The 17,692-nt window shown below is 45.0% G+C and overlaps 1 protein-coding gene and 1 pseudogene across 3 annotated transcripts in view; one reads left to right on the top strand and one right to left on the bottom strand.

Annotated features, from left to right (window-relative positions):
* The window catches only part of LOC147429045 (uncharacterized), a 207,264-nt gene that overhangs the window by 147,781 nt on the left and 41,791 nt on the right, over positions 1–17,692 (top strand). For all 3 annotated transcript variants that reach the window (XM_086495518.1, XM_086495517.1, XM_086495516.1), the window contains 2 exons: positions 5,577–5,639; positions 5,708–5,914. In XM_086495518.1, the coding sequence (XP_086351644.1) occupies positions 5,577–5,639; positions 5,708–5,914 (270 nt within the window). The remainder of the gene's footprint in view (positions 1–5,576; positions 5,640–5,707; positions 5,915–17,692) is intronic.
* Positions 1,859–4,153, bottom strand: LOC147429046 (nuclear envelope-associated protein 2-like; annotated as a pseudogene).

Genomic DNA, 17,692 nt, shown 5'->3' with positions numbered 1-17,692 from the left:
CCCTGTAACTCAAAAAACAAGGAGGGAACAGTCTCTGAATAAGCCCGAACTGAGATGAGAACCTCCAGTCGCATGAAGGCTCCCATCCATCTGGGCGCTGCTGACTCGAGAGGTGTGAGCCACTCAGTTGGTACTGCCTCTGAGATGTCCTCGCACATGCTCTGCACCCCTCTCATGCCCTATAAAACTGAAAGCCCTGCAGCTCCTCTGACAAGCCTAAAAACTATAGCCAGTCACCTAGAGAGCGTGTTGGACCCGCTGCCATGGGACCCCACGAAACATGAGGCCGACTACCAACCAGGTGGCCTCTCTGAGTGCTAACCATGGGGTTCCAAACAAGGGGTTGTTGCAGGCACTCCTCCATGCAAGTAGGCTGCCATTGCTCCAGGCCTCACCACAAGTGCTCCCGAGATCGAAGCAAACCCACAGCGAAGCGGTCCTCCGGTCTCTCGCTCAAACCAACTCTGCGCATCTCTGTGAAGATCCATCTGGTCGAAGGTTGCAATGGGACTCCTGCATGAGGCACCCTAGCACGAAGCCGCTGTAGCAAGAACTCCTTCCAGGGCTTCTCACATGGAAGATGTCCTCGGATGATGAACTTCCCAAGAAGGGCTCTGCTCTATTGTGCTGGGTCTATGATCCCAAGCCCTCCTTGTGAACAAGGAAGAGTGATGACCTACCAAGCCACTTTGGCCCGGGCTGTCTGTGTGTCACGCCCTAACCAAAGGAAGTTGCTGATCAGCCTCTCTACCTGGCTGATACAAGAACTCGAGAAGATCCAGCAAGAAGTGATGTACAAGATAGTAGCCAACAACACCTCGTTGGCCACTACAAATCTGCAAGCCAAAGAAAGTCGTGCGAAGCTTTCTTGGAAGCAGTTTCCAATCCACAGAAGATCAAGGTACTAGAGAAACCACTGGTAGAAAAAGAAAAGCTTATAGCAGAGACTATCTTGAAAACCACCTTTCAGCAAGTGTCATTGTACGACATGCTTCGACTTGATGCAAATTTTCGAAGTGACACTCTTTCCATCATTCAATCTCTGTATCCTGGTGCAGGGTCTAGTGGCGGGCACCTACCAGTGCCGCCCTTAGAGTCCTACATGATTTCATTTCCCGCTGCTCCGCTCATTGATTACAAGAGTCCTCGTCTCACCGCGTCTATTCTAGGGCGCGACTTCTCTGGTGTCATAGTGGACGGTGGGTTGGGTATCAACTTGATGCCCGAATTCACTATGTTGGCATTGGGTCTGCAGCCTACCTGGCCCGCTCCCTTTATAGTGACTTTGGCAGACCAGAGGATTGTCTACCCTATGGGAATAATAGACAAGGTCCCTCCTCTGCAGGTACAAGACTTTACTTTTAACTTGGATTTTGTTGTGGTTCGTCTTCCCCAGGTTGAGGGCGGATTTCCCTTGCTCATCGGTAGACCATGGCTGCGACACACTAAAGCACTTGATGATTGGGGAAATGATGCCATGTGGATACGTACTCCTGGCTCTTCGATGCAACCCATTCGCGTAGGAGGCATGGATCCCGTCTTGCAACATAGTTCTTTGTCCCTGGAAACCAGCCTTGAATTGGAACAGCCTACTCCACCTGACGGGTCATATGAGGATCTGTTGGAGTGGTTCGACGCTACCAAATCTATGCCTTGTTATGGAGTCTCTATTCACTCTTTGCCTGGAGGTACACCCTCTTCCAATGTTTCCACAATAACTAAACCTAATAGGCCACCTGAGCCAGCACAAAGGTTTAAGGTCACAGAAGCTACTCCCCGTGCCCCTTGGTGGTAGCCTTTGGATTTGGTGAGCCTATGCAGAATCATAGAAGCGGAAAGAAATCTCCTCTACAGGAGTTCACCCCCTTTCAACATCAGCCTCATCGGTGTCTGCTTCTCCGACCAGAACAAAGCTCTCCTTTGTGTCTAGCAAACTTTCTTCACAAAGCCTCCTCAAGACTGGATACAACAAAAACAATGTTGATTTCAAGCTTGATGAATTCCTTAATTATGATATCTCTCTGCTTAAGTGCCATCTCCCCTCACTACCCCCTCCCTCCTCGCCCTTACCCACCCCCTACCCGTCGCTCCCCGGGGGGCTACCCGCCCCTCGCCCCTCCTACCCACCCCTAGCCCCACTTTTATGCTTGGTAGCAGATGGTTGGGATGCTAACCGAGCTCGAAGATCCTTCAGCTCTTTTTCCTTTCTTTTCGCAGTCCTTTGCACCTTCCGTGATTGGGTTTGTGCATGTTGCAGCCAAAATTCAAGCTTAAGAACTCTCTTCCTCAAATCCTGATGTGCACTTCAATGATTATCCAACTGCACTTCAAGCTCCCTGACCTTCATCTTGAGTTGAGCAGAAAGTAGTCGTAGCTCTTCTGTCTGCCGCACAATCTCCTCATCTTTCACACTCAAATGCTTCACAAGTTGCTCAACATTTTTCATGGTAAGGTCTTGCAAGGAACTCTGAAGGTCGGAATCTTTTCGGTTGATCATCTTTGCAATTGCTATTGTTATCTCCGCCTCCATCTTCTCTACTTCATCTTTCAAATGTTTTTGGGAGCCCTCTCTTTTATGAAGTTCTTGCTATAAGGCATTGGTCTAAACTGTCTCACGGATTGATCCTAGTCTTGCCCTTCCATCTACCAATTCTCGTAAATACTGCATCACAGACTGCTCTGCAACAGCGGCAATTGAAGTCGTTTGGCCATTCCTTTCCTCCAAGCTTTTCTGTAAAACCTCCAACTCTCTTTCCATGGCAATTGCTTTTGCCTCAGCTACCTGTCTTCTTGCAGTTTCTTGCTCTCCACCTCCAGAGTCTGATACTTCGGGTGCAGCAGTGGCCACAACTCTATCTCTTGGATGACAGAATCAGGAGCTCACCATTGTACAGATGTAGTACCTAGTGGTTTTCTTTCACAGTTTTTCAGTATTCCTCTCACCGAGACGGTGCGCGGTCTTGTGGCAGGCAACCTGTAGCAGGCTACAGTGTCACTTTCACAGGACACACAGTTAGTACAGTTGGTTTGGTCTGGTTCACAATGGACGAACTCTCTGGGCTGGGCAGTGACACGTGGCAGGGATACGAACGGTGGTCTAGTGGACATCATGGCCAGGTCACTACCACTCAGTTTGGAGATAGACTTAGATAGCTGACATTTATGAGCCGTTGGTGGCTCTTTATGGTAGTACATATGAGTAGTAGTTGTTGGGTCATCATTATCATCTTCTTCATATATGGTCAGGCGTCGTTGTCTAGAGGTGTGAGTCTATACGCACAACACATCTGCACCATCCCTGCACATCTGAGCCTCGACACCCCCATTGTACCCGTGAATTCTGGGCTGGAGCTGAGTGTGCTACCACGCTAGAGTGTGTATTGGTTTCCTTTGAGATAGTTGAGTCCATATGTTCTGGTCTATTGCTGTGTCTCTGTGTTGAATTGCTGCTATCTGTTGTTTCTTGTGTTTTCATTCTGTTTTGAGTGAGATGTCACGCACATTGCACTAAGGAGCACCTATTGTAGAGAGCACGACACACTATCCACGCTACAATTGCGGACACCCTCAACGTCCTCACCAACCGGCTATACAAGCTTGAGAAAGAGGTCGAAGGATTGACCAAGGAGAAGGAAGCATGGAAGAAGGAGAAGGAGAAGTGGGAGAAGAAGAGGGAGAAGGAGAAAGAAGAATGGATGAATGAAAAGGAAGAGCTTAAGGAGCAAATCGACCTCCTCTGTGTGTCTATCACATTCCTCACCCCCGAACAAGGAGAGATCAAAGCGGCAGCCAAGGAAGCCCGCAAGGAGGAAATTACCAAGGCTCTCACGGCAAGCATTGACAACAAATTGGAGGCCACCAAGGAAGGATGGGCTGAAGTAATCAAGAAGAATATTAAAAAGGAGGCGAGAGCAGAAGCCCAAATAGATAAGGCGCTCATCATACATACAACCATTGAGGACGAGAAGATGCGACAAGCCCGCCGCCTCAATGTACAAGTCACTGCATCAAAGAAGAGGGGTCCCACACCCGAGAGCGATGCTAAAGCCCTATGAATGAAGCTCGAGGAGCTACCCTTCTCCAAATAAGACGAGGAGCTACCCTTTTCCAAAGCTTGGAGAGCTGGCAAAGACACATAGAAAAGAGCCCCCATCCTCCAATTCACCTCCGAGGAGTGTTGAACATCCTTCATCCAAAAGAGGGTTATCCTAAGAGGGCTAGAAGGGCCTCCTATCTACCTTGACGACGACGTGACAAACATGCAACAGGACAAGAGCCGAGCATGCATGCCTAGAGTCAAGAAAGCTCGTAAAGAAGGGAAGAAGGCTGTATACCGAGATGGTAGGGTCATCATTGATGGCAAGACCATCGTGTAGGGACTCGTGGCCTATGGGACACATGAGGAGATCCACCTCGCGGTTTGGAACTACAACGGGGATCTATGGACACATCCAGAGAGGCTTGAGGAGGTTATGAGAGGACGCGACCTCATCCTTTTGACAGAGACACATGAGAGTCCAGAGCCGAGTCTACCAAAGATCCGGGGCTTTCAGTGGTCAACCTATAGAAGACAAAGGGAGTCACCTTGCTCAATACCCATAGCTCATCACAACTAACACTTATATTAAGCAAATCGCAAGGAATTTGCATGAGCGAGTCATGAGCATTAGGATTAAGTACTTCAACACAAACACTACAATCAATTAATCATATCAAGCATTGCATCTAGTATCATATATTCTGTTATCACTAATTTGGATCATAAACTTTTTTGGTCGGTTGACTTGGATTCTTCACATTGTCCTCTATTTGTCACAGCTTCTATCCTGTTGAAATGATCACTCTTCTTGTAAGGACAAGAGAAGAGCTGAGCTCTGATATCACTCAAACCGCCTGGCAATTCTTAACAAACAGTGAAGAACTAAAAAGACTTCAAAACAAACCTAAATTACAAACACTTTACTTTGAACAACACTTCGTAAAAAACAAGAGAGGCGTGGTTCCCTCAACACAAGTTGGCCCTTAAGGTAGGCGGCCCATGCAGTATTTCTTTCTTTATTGATTCTGTCACATCCATACAGTCCCGTCCATTCAGTCTGCCACATCAGCGACGGTGCTTACAGTCTTGTCCATACTGCCAGCAGCAGTGCCACGACATCATTTGGTGATATATAAAATGTTGTCCATGTGGGAATGGTGCCATCATTTTGTTCAAGATGAGCTATTCAGGTCAAGGGGAGTTGGCCTAGTGGTGAAGGCGAGGGGCTTTAAGCTTGCCCGCTCTGGTCCATAAGGTAACACAGGTTAATATTGAGACCTTACTCCTAAAGGATCATCTTTTTTCTATTATCTTATTCAATATTTTAACCTTCACATACTCCTGGAGACTGCCAATCAGCAGTCCTCACTTAAAAATATGTTTGCTACATGGGAAGCATCGGCCTAGGGCCAGCTAAATATGGTTGTGTCCCAGACACCATGTTGTCTGCATCCAAAATACATCTTAAAGCATCACTGCAAAGCTTCTCAACTGCTTATATTGATTGTGTAAACATACTTTTTAGTTTTAATTGCAGAATGAAGAAGCAGAAGAGTTGATGAGGAAGATAGAGAAGGAAGAGGAAAGGGCTCATTATGAGGTGCTCTTATGCTTCCTCAACCTCTCAAAACTTCTCAAGGGGGCTGTCTAAAATGCTTGATGTGGCAGGATCCAGAAAAACAATGCTTGCACCTTTGCATTGTGAACTTGGTGATTGGAACACTCTATTGTGCCAAGCAAAACTTTGAGTTTGGAATCAGCCGAATCATAAAGAGTTTAGATCCCATCAGTAGAAAGCTTGATTCAGAAACCTGGTTTTATGCAAAGAGGTGCTTTTTGGCACTGGCTGACAACCTCACAAAGCAAATGATCATGGTAAACAATCTAATTCGGTTACATCCAAGTTGTATTACTTGCAATTAAGTTTCTTGCATTTGACAGTTACTTTTGGTGGTAGCTTTTTTGTGATAACATGATTATCATAACCATTTCACATGATAATTTCCAATTGATTGGATGACAAGACAGTTTTTCCACTATCATTTGGCCCTAACAACACTACAATAGCACTTAAAGTAGTCGCACTTTTCCATGAATGTCTGTGCGTGCACACAAAGGCTAAGCTGACGTGAAGCTTGTGAGGTGTGTAGTAGGGGGTGTAAACTGTTGTGGGGTTTCCTGCCAGTAAGAGAGTAAATCCCTACAATAAAAACCATGTGTGTGTGTGAGGTGTGAGAGAGTGTGATCGAGCAAGAGAGTAAGCCCTGCATGGTGGGTGTGTGCGCGACCTGTGCAAACCTCTGTGACCTGCCCCTACGCGAGCTGATGCTCTGCGCACCCAGCCTTCAGCGTGGCAGTTGTCTGCTCGCGAAGTTTATGCCCTACGTGAGCTCTGCCTGAGCACGAACCAGACCTATACGTATTTCATTCTCTGCACGGGCCTGCTGCTTTTTGGCAGAGCAGCCTACAAGACGTGAAGCCTGCAGCTCTTGGAAGTGACACGAGTCGGAGGCAGCATAGTCAGTTTTCAGCAAGATTGTTCGGCTCTTGTCGCTGATCGGTGGATGCTTCATCTTCATCAACTTCATTACAGATTTTTAGCACAGTGTGGTCACAATGTTTTTGGATAGACTAGTGGAAGGTGCAGTCTAATGTCAGCCCGTTCTGGATTGATGTACATATTTTTGTGGTTTCTGTACAAAGTTACATGATTCTAGATTCTGAATGTGCTTGTTTCTGTAGGTGTTTGCTCCTTGTGTGTGTTTAAGCATTAGAAAGCCACAGGAAGTTTTTCGGAGGGCACTTCTAAGATATCAAAGCTTCTTTGTATGAGGACTTTGAGGAGGCTCTGAAAGTCTGGAATGGTCTACCTCTTGTTCTCGTAGTACATATTCCTATGCAGGAACTCATGGACCTGGTTGCGCAATATGCTATGAATGCAGTCATCTTGTTTTTTCCGGGGAAAATGCCTACTGCGTAGGATGTTGGGCAATGGGTCGATTTTCTTCTCAAATGCTAGGCTGTCCGGGGTGTTTATTTTGGTGCTCGTGGATTTTATGAAGTTGTCTTGGCGGATATTGAAGCCAAAAACTTGTCGTTGAAAATGTCTCCATTATTCTTTGGCACGCAAATGACTCATGTTCTACCGTGGGCAGTGACAAAGGATTATCAAAGTCTTATGGTCATAAATGCCTAGTGTAGGTGGACTTCCCCCACACATGGAGACATTTTCTACTATTGTTGGCTGCACAATTTGGGAAGGTGATTTGTCCTCCGAAACTGGATGCGAATACCAACAGATTTTGTATTCTATGGGACACAGATAAACCAACACGAGAAGGCATCATGTTTGATTTGGGGGCCCATGTTTGCCCATTTAGGCTTAAATGGGGCAAGTTTGCAAATTCATGTATCCGATGTGGTAAATTTGGGCACATGCAATCTGAATGCCCTGAACCTGTTTTGCAGCGTCCTCCAACACTCCCGTCACCTGTTCCTGTCTCTAAAGGTAAACCTCCTAGTGAGGCTAAGTAAAATGGAGGCTCAGTTGTTAATGTAACTCCCAATGTGGAAAAAGGGAAAGCCAAGCCTTCACAGTCTGCAACTCCAGGTAATGGCAATGATGTGAAGGGTAAAAATGTGGGGTCTAGTGATTCTAGTGCTTGGTGGTGCCTAAAAAGACAGTGAAGATTCGCACTCCACCCTCCTCACGTAATTATGTTCCACCTGTAAATGCAAATAAGATTGCATCGTTCAAGCAACTTCCATGTAACAATAATCGCACATAGATTGACGCATTGGGAAAAGCGATGTATTCTTATAAAGATGTACTCATTGGTGAGGCTTCTACCCCGCATTTGAATTCTGCGGAAATCTGTTTTGCAATGAATCAATGGATTGACTCTTGCACAAATGTGGTGGAAGAAGACGTGCACATGGGCACGTCTACATACTTCCTCCTGTTCTTTTTACATTGTACATATGATCTCTCATGCATGACCGCATTAGATGCATCTCGTATATTGTGCATGGGTTATGTAACCTTGATAAATGGCAACTAAGTTGGCACTATGTAAATATATGTAGGTCTGATATAGTAGTTTGCAGGATTACTCCGGAGTAATGATGAGGGTTCGGCATGAGCTTCAACCACTTCTAGTGAGCAATGACCCGAGGGGTCATTGGCAATGTGTCACGAGGTTGGGCACCACGTGCCAACAGAAAAGAACAGACCTGAACAACTTCAAGCATTTCAAATAACACTGAACTGAAAGAGATCCATGACACCTGAGAGAGGGAGTGGCGGAGTTCCACCCCGAGAGAGCATTGGCCCCAAACGCTGGCGCCCCTTTCGGTATTTCTTTATATTTCTTGAACTCAGCACATCGTCGGTACTCCATTCTCTGCACCTTCACGCGGAAGCATGCTAGAGAATAAGGCCCTTGCCTATGAAAAGAAGTTACATGAAAAGCTTCAAACTCAAAAGCATCTGGCCTCCCAAAAGCAGCAAGCGCAATTTCAAGGAATTCCGTACAACTTGCCACGTCATCACCCATCAGAGTGAAACACGGAATTTCGTACACTTGCCACGTCAGCATGTCAGCGCAAATTGCGGAGCATCCGCACAGTTGCCACATCAGCAATTTTTTACGCGAAGAAATACTATGTGTGTGTGTATGTGTAGATCCTGCTTTATTTTAATATCTTTAGGTCCCTAGGCACTTGGCCCCATCGGAAGGGGTCTCATAAGTTGGTGGGAACTTCTGCTGCTACTGTTGCTTCTTAGAGTTTAGGTTCCTTAGCCAGAATGTGCATGTTGGCCCCGTTCTTCAATGGCTTCGCACGTCAACAGTTTGTGACATCCCCCCTTTCTTGAAAGAAAGTAATCGCCTGCAATTATAGCATATCTATAAAACAATTACAATTAGCTCAAAAATTTCCGCGGGCCATTCCGAGGGACAATCAATTTTCTCATTCCAGATTGGAGCTCTTGATATCCTGGTTGTTGATTTCTCAAAAAAATCTCATCTAATAGTAGTGTCATTCAAGATTGGAGCTCTTGATATCCTAGGTCGTTGGTTTCTCAAATAAATCTCATCCAATAAGGAGTATTCAGTGATTGGCACATCACAATGCAACACAATTCCTCACATATGCATTATACAAGACATAGAAACATTAAGTCGCCAATGAACACTCCCCCCGCAAAATAACCATCCAAGTCCGCCATGAGCCGTTCAACGACTCCCTCATCACTCCTCCCGCATAAGCTAAAAAGGTACGGGCAAGGACATATACAGGCTGTTACAACCAAACGCCCCCCTGACCGCAACTTGCATCGTTTGGAGGTTCAACCATACAACCAAACACTCCCCAGACATCTCATCTGCGTTGTTCGGAGGTTTTCCAGCATACAACGAAACGCTCTCCAGACATCCCGTCTGCGTCGTTCCGAGGTTAAGACAATACCAAAACAACATTTCTCACTACTCCACCCAGGAGTAAAATCACCAAGCATTGAAACCAGTATTAAAACTAGAGTCAAACAATTCAAATCGGCACAAAGACAAGTTAAAAACAGATCACCAAACAAGCTCTCAAACAAAATTGAAATTTAAAAAGCAATCTCGACATCTTTTGAGCTCGAAAAGACGACTTTCTTTCCATCCTGAAACCTGCACCAAAACTTGGGTTAGATTTCTTCCATAAATTTGTAGCTGACTATAGCGTGGTCCATAAGCTCTTAAATAGTCGAAACAAGTCTTGACAGACAGTGTTCCTGTGGCGATGACGGTAGCCCCAAGATATACCAATCACACTAGATCTCCAAGGTTATCAATTCAATTTCAAGTCGTAATCTGCTAGGGTTTCTGTGGCAAGGATTTTAGAATACCTGACTCTGTCAGAAGTTGCACTCCGAAGGAAGATGTTAGCAGGCATGTAACTTAGGGCAAAAATTTTCTTGAAATCTTGCCAAGTCCTTGGAGTGTGCAGCTTGGTAGCTATAGACTTCCACCATTGCATGGCACTGCCTCTGAAAAAAACGGTGGCTTGAAAAATCTTTGATCCTTCTCTTGCAAGTGATCTTTATGGCTTATGCCTTGTAAGATAGAGCGATGAAGACTGGAGCGCACCCGATGCGCGATGAAGTAAGGGTGGCTGTGCCTAATGAGTCCGGGATCGGGAAACGAAGATTAGATCCCCCCTAAAACTTGGGAGTGCCATCTTTCTCTGTCTACTCTTTGGTAGGACGGGTATCAGCGTGAAGCTCTGATACCACTGTCATGGGGACGGGTTCACGTGCCAACGGAAAAGAACAGATTGAACAACTTTAAGCACTTCAAATAACACTGAACTGAAAGAGATGCACGACACATGAGACAGGGAGTGGCCCTTGGCCTATGAAAAGCTTCAAACTCAAAAGCATCTAGCCTCCCAAAAGCAACCAATGCAATTTCAAGGAATTTCGTACAGCCTGCCACATCATCACCCACCAACGTGAAACATGGAATTCCATACACCTATCATGTCAGCATGTCAGCGCAAATTGCGGGGCATCCATATAGCTGCCTTGTCACCACTTTTAACGCCAAGAAATTATGTGTATGTGCGCGGTGTGTGCGTGTAGGTCTTGCTTTATTTTAATATCTTCAGGTCCCTAGTCCATAAGTTGGTGGTACTGCTGCTCCTTAGGGTTTTTTAGGTTCCTCGGCCGGGATGTGCATGTTGGCTCCGTTCTTCCATGGCTTAATGGTCAGATTGTGGGAAAAGCGGCTATGGTGAATGGTAGCGCAGTAGAGCTATGAGAGGAAGGGCGTCCAACAGAAGAGAACAAGAGAGAGAGGGGATAAGGTTGCACGATTTCACACAATGAAAAGAGGGATTATCATTAGGATTTTTTGGCCTTAATAGGCATTACATACAAAGAGTGTCACACCTAAGGCGCCCAAGTTGGTGTGACCCCAACAGTCACCCCCTTTAGCGAAACTTGGCTTAATTGTCATTAGAACGCCCCCTACAACTAAAGTTATCACTTTCATGATTCACAGAGTTTTAGGTCTACTCTGAACCATGAGTTTTTGGTATACTCATAAACCGTGAGTGTTAGGTTTTCTCACAACCAAGGGTTTTATATACGCATAACCTGGAGCTACCAGAAAGAACCTCCCCTTACACACATAGGGTGCAGGTCATTATAGCTACCATCATGTGGAGTTTATGGTTTACTCCCAAACCGTAGAGTTTTTGGTTTACTCTAAATAGCCTTGGGTTTATGGTTTACACAATAACCTCTTGAAGTGGTTACAAAATCGGGGCTTCACATTCGAGAAGGTCTTACCTACAGCCTCACATTGCTTGCCACGGCAGTGTCTAATCCATAGTTACACGGAACGGGAACGGGGGGCTCCTAGACGTTTCCGGAACGGGGGGCTCTCGGGGTGGCGGAACGGGAACGGAGGCCAGAACTGTAGCCTTGAGGGAAACGGAGAGGGAGAGGGAGAGAGAGCCTTGAGGGAGGGTGAGGTAGAGAGCTTGAGAGAGAGAGGGTTTAAAGCCCTTCTTTATATAGGAGAGGATGTAAATAACACCCCCCCCCCCCCCCAGAAGCTCAAAAGACGTGCCCCAAATTGTCATTTTTTAAAACTTTGGCATTCCGGATTTGCCGTTCCGGCCATTACGGACCCCGTTCCGGTTATGCCTGGGAAGGGAACGACGTTCCGGTCCCGTTCCTGTTTCGAGGAGGTGCCGGGCTTGGGAACGCGTTCCGGGAACGGGAGGTCCACGTTCCGCCCGTTCCTTGTTACTATGGTCTAATCCCTTACAAACTTTCGTCTTTATAGGAGATAATACAAATTTCAAAATTAGGGGATTGATTGAATGTCATCAAACATACACTTCACATGGTTGATCATGGACAAGTACAGTTCATACATGAAGTTGTATGAATAGCCTCTTACAAAATGAAGAGCCATTTTTAAGTAGAATAAAAAAAACATAAGTAAAACACGATCGAAATGCGCTGGCCAAGGTGTGTTGATGCCGCAAACCTAGCAAGAGGGTATGGCGGATCGGATCTATGATTCCCTCCGCTTGCAAGTCTTGGATGAAGCAGCCTTGCGTGGAGATAATGGTGGACTAGGACCCGAGGAGCTGCTGCGAGGAGCAAAGGTAAGCTTCAACCGGGCTTTGCTGCGACCTCACAGAAATCAAATCGCGCTCCACTCTTTCCCCCCCTCTCCCCCTCTCTCTCTCTCTTTCTCTCTCTCTCATGGGTCTCTTAGTGTTTTTACGGTTTCGTCACTTCTTCTCTGCTGTTTTTAGGGTTTCAAAATTGCTTCTTGGCTGTATTTAGGGTTTCGCCACTATTTATTTGCTTTTTCTAGGGTTGTCACTGTTTTTTAGGATTTTGTCACTGTTTCTTGCTGTCTTTTAGGGTTTTTTCACTCTTTTTTAGCGTTTCAAATCTGTGTTTTGTTGTTTTTTAAGGTTTCACAAACCTTTCTTGCTGTTTTTAGGGTTTCTTGTATTTTTTTTGTTTTAGAGTGTCTCTCTCTCTCTCTCTCTCTTGGAACAGAAGTTGAATTCTTTTGAAGAATTGATGGGTCATGTGAAACGGGGTTTTGCGATACATTCAAAAAAATTGACTTACCCCACTGACGAGATCTTGACTCAGAGAACCCAACAGACCTCTCACAAAGAAAGTAGAAAGAGAAGAGTTCCCAGAACAAAGAAAAGAAAGATACACATCCCTGACAAACTCTTAGGGAAAGGGTTATCTATCTCAAAGAGGGGAAATGTTTTGGATGCAGGGAACATGGGCACATCTCCGCAAAGTGCCCCAAAAAGGCACAGCAAGAACAGACTGAAGACAAACTAGAGAGTTCTAGAGTAGCAGAGGAATGTGGCAGAAAAGACAGATGAAAATAGAACTAATACCGCATTGCGTGGGGCCCGAACTGAATCAGATGAACAAAAGTACAAACTTTGTTGCACTTAGGGCAAAGTGAAAGATCACGAAGCCCTCGTTTTCTTTGATGAAGGAGCCATGGCCAACTTCTTTTCAATTGAATTGGCGGCTCGATTTGGAATTACGCCTGACAGGTTGAGGCCACAGGCGGAGGTAGTTCTAGTGGCACCCGGATGGGATGATGCCATTACACCAATCATTGGCAAACTTCGTTTGCAATGTGAGGGGTGTTTAGGACACGAGGACTTCTACGTAATGCCCTTGGGAGGTTGTGACGTCCTCCTCAAAATCCCTTGGTACCATAAGAACAATGCCGTGGTTGACTATCGGGTTGAGAAAGCGACTTTGACAAATGAAGGGCAAAGAGATTGTACTTGATGAAATTCAGTTTCTTTACTCGATTTTCTAGAAATAACTGAATGATGATTGAAGGTCGAATATGTTTTGACCTTGATAAAGAACGCCAGGATTTTCTCCACACTCATGTCGATTGCTTTTCAGAGGGCCTGCCAGGCGAGTTGCCACCAGCTTGTCCTAAGGATCATACTATTGATCTGATACCTGGAAGAACACCATCGAACTAGGCACCTTACCGTGTAAACCGAGCCCAGAATGAAGAGATTATGAACCATGTGAAAGACCTCTTGGAAAAGGGTCTTATCCAGCCGAGTACTTCACCTTCCTGCTCTCCGGTATTGTTGGTTTTGAAGAAAGACGGATCTTGGAGAATGTGCATTGATTATAGATCTCTCAATAAAATCACCATCAAGAACACATTTCTGATTCCATGGATCGATGATATTCTTGATAGACTACAGAGATCCTCTTGTTTCAGCAAGATCGATTTGAAAAGTGGATATCATCAATTCCGAATCGTGCCGGGAGATGTCTACAAGATAGCTCTTCGGACGACCTTCGGTTTATATAAATTTTTGGTGATGCCTTTTGGCCTTACCAATGCTCCAGCGACTTTTAACCGAATGATGGACAGGGTTTTCAAAGAGTACAGATCATTACTGTCTTCTCCAAGGAAGAGGCAGAACATAGACATCATCTGATATAGGTCTTTCAGGCATTGCGAGATCACAAGTTGGTGAAGAATGCCAAGAAGAGTGAATTTTTCGTACCAGACATACACTGTTTGGGACACATCGTGTCAATAGCAGGAGTACAGATGGACCCGGCCAAGATTGAGACTATTCGTGATTGACCCGATTTGAAGAATGTCCATGAACTTAGAAGATTCTTGGGCTTATGTTCATACTACCGGTGGTTCATTAAAAAGTTTGCAAAGGTTGCTTTCCCCTTTGCATATCTTTGACACAGAAAGGAGTCCCTTTCTCGTGGGGACCCACAGAGGTGACTACCTTTCAGACTTTGAAAGAGAAATTGACTACAGGACCAGTTTTGACTTTGCCGGATTTGCAAAAGTCATTCGAAGTATATTGTGATGCTTGTGGTCGTAGTCTGGGTGCGGTCTTAATGCAAGAAGTGGGCACTAGTGTTTAACAACGGCATATCTGCAACAACAACATGCAAATTCATGCATTTGATAGCTTATAAAGCTACCTAATCTCAATAAGGGCAGTATCTTTATGGCTTGTCTTGTAGGTCTACCTATCATCGTACGAGGACATGACTCGATATGGGTGATTGTAAATAGGTTGATTAAACTATGTAAGTTTGTTCCAACCAAGTTCATTATTAATGTAAGATCTCCGATTTTTGAGTCTCTTTTAAAAATAAGAAAAATAAATTTTAGTGTATGTTACTTTAATTTTTGATCTAGAATGCTTGTTGTGCAATGTTGGAAGGTTTTAGAATGAAAATCAAGGTCGTTTTGATGTTCCAATAGGTTAAACAGACGTTTGATTCAGTATGAGAGCCGATTGTTTTCAAGGCCGGAATTGACAGCACAGATACATGAGAAAGAGCTTTTGGCGGTTATCCATGCTCTTACTCAGTGGTGGCGACATTACCTACTCGGAGCCGATTTTACGGTCGTCACTGACCATCAGAGTTTATGCTACTTCTTGTCTCAGAAGCAACTTCGGAAAAGCCGATGCGGTGGGCAAACATCTTGTCACAGTTTCACTTCCAGATTGCCCATGTGCATAGACAGAAGAACTTGGTGGCAGATGCTTTATCCCGGAAGCCGTTGGTTCTGGCTATATCCGCGATACACCATAGAAGCTTCGAGGACATAATCGATCAGTGTGCCACAGATACAGATTTTTTAGATGTATTCAATCAAATACAGAATGGGGAGGTAGTAGCCGGATATTCCATTCGGGATGGCTACTTGATGAAGAAAACGATGTTGTGCGTTACACAACCGTTGAGGGGAAAGGTTGTAACCAAATGCCACTGTCCACCATTTACGGGTCACCGCGGCATTGATACCACCTTGAAAGGTGTGGAGCGATACTTCTTTTGGCCGAGACTCAAGAAGGACGTGGACGATTTTGTACGTAGTTTCTTGGTATGCCAGAAGGTCAAGTTTGATAGGCATAAAGCGCACGGATTGTTACAGCCTTTACCCATTCCCATCCGCCCCTGGGAAAGTATTGCAATGGATTTCATTTTTGATCTCCCGAAGACACAGAGTGGGCACAATGGTATCTGGACTGTTTTTGACAGATTTAGCAAGCAAGCTCATTTCATTCCAGTAAAGAAAACAGTCAAGCCAGATCATTTAGCGAGACTGTTCATTGCCCAGATATTCAGATTACATGGCATGCGTGAGACAATTGTCTCTGACAGAGATCCCCGTTTCACGAGTTTGTTGTGGAAGGCTATTTGGGAGAACATTGGGACACGGTTGCAGTTCTCGTCATCTTTCCACCCACAGACAGATGGGCAATCTGAGATTGCAAATTCAGTCGTACTAGATTTGTTGAAGTCTTCTTCTTTGGATCAGAAGACTACATGGGAAAAGTATTTTGCCCTTGGTGGAATTTGCCTACAAAAACACAATCCACTCTTTAATGGGGAAGACGCCATTTGAGATTATTGAATTTTCTACGAAGGTTCCACCCTTCCTTAGCTGGAAAGATAAGATTTTTTAAGCCGACCAATTCACGAAAAACTTGGACTTGGTCCGGGAGGCTTTAGAGAAAGACTTAAGAAGGCAGCAGATCGACATGGTCGCGATTTGAAATCAAAGGAGAACGATTGGGTGCTCTTACATTTTGAGAAGGCACGCCTGAGAAAGAAAAAGGAAAAGGAGCGGCTTTTTCCAAAGCTTAGCATGAGATACTATGGACCTTTCCAAATAATCGAAAAGATTAATGATGTCTCCTTTAGACTGAAGCTGCCCGATACTCGGAGAATTCACAATGCCTTTCATGTTAGTCTCTTGAAACCTTTTAAAGGCGATGTGCCCGATGATGGGGAGCCAGATGAGCAGCCCGAAGTGGAGGAAAGCAAGGATATTGGCACATAAAGATAGAAAGATAAAGTAAATCGATAAGGCGGTTCTTGGTTAAATTCAAGAACTATTCTGCATTGGATGCGAAGTGGATGGAGGAGGACCTGGCAAATACTCCTTAGATTGTGAATCTTTACCTTGAAGCATTCAGTTTAGCATAGTTTACTCCGATAGAACCCCGATTTCAACATGGGCGGAATTTGGTGCAGCTGGGTTGCATAAGAGGGGAGTCACTCCTCTCCTTTGTCAACAGATTGCCTAGATTTTTGGTAATAAAGTCACTGATGTCCTTATTGGATTTCAGGGATACTGTGGACTGACAGTATTCTGTTGTAATGACTTTAAGATTTGGAATTCCCGACAATATGATACTGATTTGTACTTGACTTGTTTAAGTGCAGGATCTAATACACGAAATGTTGTAACACGAAATGATTACAACATTTCGGTCTGATAAATCTCTATAGACATGATTGTAATAAGGATTAGTTAATCGGGCATCTGAGAGGTCCCGACTGGATCTAGATATGATTGCTAAAAACTTTGCCGATTAATCATGGTCTGAGATTCGAAAGAATTTTGAATGTGATTTGTCATGTGATGTCCTGTGATGTCCAGTGATGTGACTGTCAATTGGTACATGTGCTAGATGTGTTGTTCCTAGTGCGTCAGTACTAACAGTGAGTGTCTGCTAAGATAGTTTATGGCCTCTGTCTGTTTTGCAGGCGTAATCGAGGGCGATTACAATGCTTTCAAGGAGGGGGTATGTCACAAACTTGTACGTGGCATGCCCGGACACTCTCACCCTGGCTGGACAGGTACGTAAAACGTGGAAGATGGGCTGACGTGGCAGTCCGGAATTTTCGACGGAAAATGCGGGGATAGGCTGACGTGGAAGAGCGGTCGATGCTATGGAGCCCCTCTCCTCAATCGTGGCCGTTTGGATCTCCAGTGCTCGGTCAATGAGAGTGCCGGTAGTGATCGAATGAGTGTGGGCCATTGCATGATTGCATACAATGAAAAGAGGAGTTATCATGTAGGATTTTTTGGCCTTAATAGACATTACATACGAAGAGGGTCACACCTAAGGCGCCCAAGTTGGGATGACCCCTACAGTGAAATTGGAGGTTTATATGCATATATAGTTTTTGAGCAAAGGGCTACCCTATGGCGAGATTTTGTTCTTATCCATGGACCTCTAATGCTCTCCTTTGTGGTGATTTTAACAATACTCTTGATGTGTATGATAGCACCA

Source organism: Adiantum capillus-veneris, chromosome 22, assembly GCF_014529385.1.
Source record: "Adiantum capillus-veneris isolate H3 chromosome 22, ASM1452938v2, whole genome shotgun sequence".
NCBI classification, from domain to species: domain Eukaryota; kingdom Viridiplantae; phylum Streptophyta; class Polypodiopsida; order Polypodiales; family Pteridaceae; genus Adiantum; species Adiantum capillus-veneris.
Note: the sequence above shows the minus strand (reverse complement) of the source record. Positions and strands in the feature narration are given on the sequence as shown.